Below are 6,000 nucleotides of genomic sequence, written 5' to 3' on the forward strand. Positions count from 1 at the left end.
CAGTGCAGTACCGAGGGAGCAGTGCACTGACGGAGGTGCTGTCTTTCGGATGAGATGTTAAAAGCCAGACCACATCCGGCTGCTCAGGTGGATGTAAAAAAAAATCCCCTGTCACTATTTTGAAGAGCAGGGGAGTTCTACCCAGTGCCCTGGTCAATATTTATCCCTCAATCAACATCGCAAAGACGGATCAGCTGATCATTACCACATTGCTGTTTGTGGGATTGGGCAGTGGACAAATTAGTTGCCGCGTTTCTTACATTAGAACATTGACTACACTTCAAAAAGTACATCTTTGGCTTTAAAGCATTTTGAGGAATGCGCTGGTCATGAAAGGCACTATAGAAATGCAAATCTGTCTTTCTTCCACAGATTGTACTAAAGTGCTTTACAACCAGTGAAGTACTTTTGAAGTGGAGTCACAATTGAATGTGGAAATTTTATGCAGAACAAGGTCTCACAAGCAGAAGTGCAATAACGGCTAGACAATCTTTTAACCTGAGCTCAATGTTCAGGTTTCCTTCCTTCTGAATCAGGCAAAGTTTCTGCCAACTGAATCAAACTGATGCCTAGTTAACTTAGATAGCCTCTACTTTAATCTAGTGCTGTATGGTAATTGCACCTTGCAAGTTTAAAGGAACACACATTGAAATAATGTACAGTGCCTGTGATGAATCCCTCAACGTTCACCACATAGGGCTGTTTGGAGGTTTAAAGGCACCAGCCCCTTCAATTTAGAGTCTTTCTTCTCCCACAGTGAAGGAAATGACGCAGACGAACAAAGGGTCTGCAGAAAGGCCACACAATTTTCACCATTTTTTCCACAACAGACCTGGAACAGATTGATGTAAAAAAAACCAACTCGTTCACTAATAACGTTTAGGGTACAAAACTTGCAGCCCTTAGGCAGTTTGGTCTGAACTCCAGAGACTAATACACATGATTCATTACGGCCCTCTGATGTGGCCCAGCAAGCCCCTGAGTGCTATCAAACGACTACAAAGAATAACTGCAGTGCTTCAAGATGGTCCACCATCATCTCCCCAGGGTAACCAAGAATGGGCAATAAATGTCTGCCAGCGACACCCACATCTAATAAACAATTCAGTGCTCTGGGCCAGATTTTAAGCGATATTGTTAAAGCCAACAGTGAAAGGAAACCTTCATCTTATTGATCTGAATTAGGTTTGAACGCAGAGGTGGAAGGACAGTGATAAAGTTGCTCCTTTTTGGGGGAAATTTCTGCCCGCCCAATACCAGATGTCACACAAGCAGCATGGCAAATCAGAGACAGTGGTGGGGTCAGGAGAGATGATGGTGAAGTCGCATTGGGTGTTGCCAGCGCAAGCGTGGAACCTGACTGTATTTTTGGATGATGTTGCTAAGGGCCAACATGTGCATGAGAAATAGGATGAGGCCAAAGGTAAATTCTTACATGACTGCAGAGGTAATGGTGTGGGAGCAGGAATAGAAACCATTGAAGATGAATCTCTGGGTACGACTGGATAAGTGAGTGCAGTACCACCCAGCTGAATGACAGTGGAGAGGTGTTGAAGAGGATGCTGTGGTCAACTGGGATACTAGATGCAGTATAGATATAGATGTAGTATAGATGTAGATGTAGTATATTTGGACTTCCAGAAGGCCTTTGATAAGGTGCCGCACAAAAGATTAATACACAAGATAAGATCACACGGACTTAGGGGTAATAGATTAACTTGGATAGAGGATTGGTTAACCAACAGAAAGCAGAGAGTCAGGATAAATGGGTCTTTTTCTGGATGGCAAGCTGTAACTAGTGGGGTGCCACAGGGTTCGGTCCTTGGGCCCCAACTATTTACAATCCATATTAAAGACTTGGATTCAGGGATAGAAGGTACTTTAGCTAAATTTGCAGATGACACCAAAATAAGTGAGAAAGTAAGTTGCAATGAAAAAATAAGAAATTTACAAATGGATATGGACAGGTTAGGTGAATGGGCCAAAATTTGGCAGATGGAGTTTAACGTGGATAAGTGCGAGGTTATCCATTTTGGTCGGAAGAATAAAAAGGCGACTTATTATTTAAATGGAGAGAAACTTCAGAATGCTTCACTGCAGAGGGATCTGGGTGTCCTCGTGCATGAATCGCTGAAAGCTAGTGTGCAGGTACAGCAGGTAATAAGGAAGGCAAATGGAATTTTGGCATTTATTGCTAAAGGAATAGAGTATAAAAATAGGGAAGTGTTGTTGCAACTGTACAAGGCATTGGTGAGACCGCACCTGGAGCACTGCGCACAGTTTTGGTCCTTTTACTTGAGGAAGGATGTAGTTGCATTGGAGGTGGTTCAGAGGAGGTTCACTAGATTGATTCCAGAGATTGCGGGGCTTGTCTTATGAGGAGAGATTGAGCAGTTTAGGCCTATACTTGCCAGCGTTTAGAAGGATGAGAGGAGATCTAATTGAGGTATATAAGATGCTAAAGGGAATAGACAAAGTAGACGTGGAGCAGATGTTTCCCCTTCTGGGGCATTCTAGAATGAGGGGCCATAGTTTTAGGCTAAGGGGTGGTAGATTTAAATCAGAAATGAGGAAGAATTATTTTTCTCAAAAGGGCCGTGAATCTGTGGAATTCACTACCTCAGAGTGCAGTGGATGCCGGGACGCTGAATAAATTTGAGGAAAAAGACAGATTTTTAATTAGCAACGGGTTGAAAGGCAATGGGGAGAGGGCAGGAAATTGGAGGTGAGGCCGAAATGAGATCAGCCACGATCGTATTGAATGGCGGGGCAGGCTCGAGGGGCTGAATTGCCTACTCCTGCTCCTAGTTCTTATGTTCTTACTGCAGACAGGTTGAGGAGAGATAGTTTTACCTTTGTCACAATCAAAGGCCGTCATTTGTAACTTTACTCAAAGTCGTTTCAGTAGTACGGACCTCTGATTAGGCAACATCGGAAGTCCATGCCCTCCTTAACAGAACTTTGAAAGTGAGGCACCTCATTAAGAAGCCGCCTCCTGGGAGGTTGCTGAGCTGGTCTCACTTCCAGCAAGTGTGGACTCACTTTGCTCCTGGCAATTCTCCCCATGAGGAGTGCCGATTAAATCCAAATCTTTCTTTTCTTTCTTGTAAGCCTTTCAGTCTCTTTACCTATTTAAGACACTCCTTCAGCCTAGCTCTTTGAACTGCCCTAATACTTCCTTGTGGGTCTCAAGTGTCAAACTTTGTTTGACAATGCTCCTGTAAACTTCATCCTGGAGATGCTTCAAAGATGCCGCATGCATTGTTGTTGATTGTCTATCTTTCTTAATGTCATCACGAGGAGAGGATGGTGCGCTGAGTGTGGGGGCAGTGAGGGCTCTCCATTTCACTGCTGCTTCTCTGTCAGCATTATGTAAATGTGCTGTGAATCACTTCGGTCTCACACACTGACGATAGTTAACAGATTAAGGTGCTGTTATCTATAAGTCAATCAACTGGAATCTACACAAGCATGGTCGAGGCAAACATTTGTTAAAGGCATATCCTGGTCAATGTCAGTCTGTCACATGAGGAGGCCAGCTCCTTCAGGCTGTGAACCTATTGGACCCAGAGCCTTGCACCAACAAAGAATAAAATGTAAATGGTCAGCAAAACAAGCTGTCCAGGAAAGAGCTAATTGGAAATCATTGCCAGCCCAAAAGATCGTGAGTTAAAGGCCTAGAGCCATACAGCAACAACCTGCATTTATATAGCACCGTTAACATGCCGAGTCACTTCACAGAAGCACAATTAAATAAAAGTTGACACCAGCTATTGGGACAGGTGGCTCAAAGCTTGAGCAAAGAGTTAGGTTTTAGGGGGTGCCTTGGAGATGACAGTGAAGTAATAAGGCGGAGAGGTTTAGAAAGGGAATTCCAAATTTTAGGGCATGGGCAGCATAGCCAGCAATGATGGAGCAATTAACATCCAGGGGCGGATTAGTCATCTAGCATGCTATATTCCGTGAGTCCAATAATGAATGTGTATTGCCTTGGGACAGGACAGGATTAGGCTTGTCTGTTTCCATAGTTCTGGATGACAATCTTTGTCCCAGCTCACATGTGAAGATTGCCAACTGGGCCGGATGAAACTATATCTGAATAAGGGTCAGCACTTTGGGGAGAGGAGAACTGCAGGGGATACACTTGCAGATGTCAGAACGATCATTCGTGGGAGAATTCGTCAGTAGGATCTTTATTCCAATGTCATTCTGTAATACGATCTTGCAGGAAACCATTCTTTGCAACGTAAACTCGGACCAAATCAAACTCACAGCAGGAGCAGAATCAGCAATAAAACAGGCAAGGGAAGGGTTAAACTGAAAGTCAAAATTCCACACTGCCTTTACATACAATATTCTTACTGATGACTGTAAACCTGGCAGATAACAACTTTGATTTTAAGAGGCACATTATCAATACAGAGTTTAACAAACAACGCGCCCACCGACAGGAGAATTTTCAGCTCTTGCACCGTGAACACGAGACTCGGGTCAGCAACTTACTTCTCGTCTACATGGAGGCTCGGCGGACACTTGATGGCCAACCATGTTTTCCAATTAACATGACGAACCTTGTAAACTTGTCCAAAACCGCCAGATCCAATCTTTTCCCAGCTCGCAAACTCATCTGAATCAAAAGTCTTTAAGAGTCCCATTGTCCAGGAGGACTTCTCCTGTTTCTCCATAGTTTAAAAGGTCCTCTCCCAAAATAAACTCCTTCGGCTCCCGCCCTGGTGTGCTGTCTGAGTGGATCTCCCTTCTTTCCTATTCTCAGTAATAGCTGCTAACACAATCTCTCTGGTCAGGTGTTCAAGGTGTGTTCATTAACTCGATGCTGACATCACTTCCTATTGCAGTTCTGAGGTTATCCACCCTTCAGGAATTTGCAAGCCTCTCTTTTTTAACCCCTTCCCCTCCAAGCTCCCAGCACTGAACAAACACACACAGTTCAGCAAAAACAGACTTATTCGGTCCTCCCAATTAAACCACAGCCAGGCTTTCCCTGCAGGGTATACCCCTGTCAGGTCTTTACTTTGTATATATGTTTCAAGAACTGGATAAAAACCCAACTGGAGACTGAGGGACCGCACACCCCAACACTGTGAACTCAGACACAGTGAAGGGAGCGGTTAAGGACTCCCTTGATGGCTCAATGAGCTCCTTATCCTGAAGGCCAGGGTTCAAATCTGGTGCTAAATTAACAAACGCAGTAAAGGCAAGGCTGCAAGACAATTGGGGGGAGGTTTGTGTCTGGACAATCCCTGTTACCAGCAGCCTCCATTTTAGGGACCATTAACATAGGATAGTTAGGAATAAATCCAAGAGAAATTCATGAGACACTTCTTTACCCAAAAAGTGGCGAGAGTGTGGAATAAGTGGAGTAGTTGAGGCATTTATAACAGAGAAGCTGAATAAGTGCAAGGGAGAAAGCAACAGTAGGAAATGCTGATAAAATTAGACAAAGCAAGCGGGAGGAACCCATAACACCAACACCTACCCACTAGACCAAATGGCCTGTTTCTGTTCTGTAATTCCATTTAATTTAGAGGAGTCTTTTTACAGAATCTAATCCTAACATCAGAGGCAAACACACCTCAAATATCAATGTAAAATGCTAATGTACTTGTTAACAGAAATGTTTATGGCCTCACTGATGGGATACTGATACACACAGGCCAACAGGTCCTAGTTTGGCCTGCGCTGAATGAACCTATCTCTTAGTGAGCAGTTGGGGGACTTCAGCTGGGAAGGTGCCGCCTGAGTAAATATGAAAGGTTCTTGCTCCTGATCCAGTGGTTGCTGAATCAACATGAGATAAGGTCAAGATTGGGGCCAAAGTTCACAGTCTAGACTCACATTTAGATGAAGTGGATGTGCTGCTAGATCCCATGGAACTACATTCAAGCAATAATTATCAACAACAATTAACATTTATATAGTGCCTTTCACATAAGAGAAGGTTGCAAGACACTTCACAGGAGTGTAATCATGTGAAGCATA

At 43.8% G+C, this 6,000-nt stretch overlaps 1 protein-coding gene across 1 annotated transcript in view; it reads right to left on the reverse strand.

The window, feature by feature from the left end:
- Positions 1-4,805, reverse strand: part of ripk4 (receptor-interacting serine-threonine kinase 4) — a 45,976-nt gene extending 41,171 nt beyond the window's left edge. The window contains exon 1 of the mRNA XM_078560328.1: positions 4,504-4,805. Coding sequence (XP_078416454.1) covers positions 4,504-4,685 — 182 coding nt within the window. The 5' untranslated portion in view covers positions 4,686-4,805. The remainder of the gene's footprint in view (positions 1-4,503) is intronic.
- Between the last annotated feature and the right edge of the window lie 1,195 nt (positions 4,806-6,000).

The sequence above is a fragment of the Cetorhinus maximus genome, chromosome 16, assembly GCF_964194155.1.
Source record: "Cetorhinus maximus chromosome 16, sCetMax3.hap1.1, whole genome shotgun sequence".
Lineage (NCBI taxonomy): Eukaryota > Metazoa > Chordata > Chondrichthyes > Lamniformes > Cetorhinidae > Cetorhinus > Cetorhinus maximus.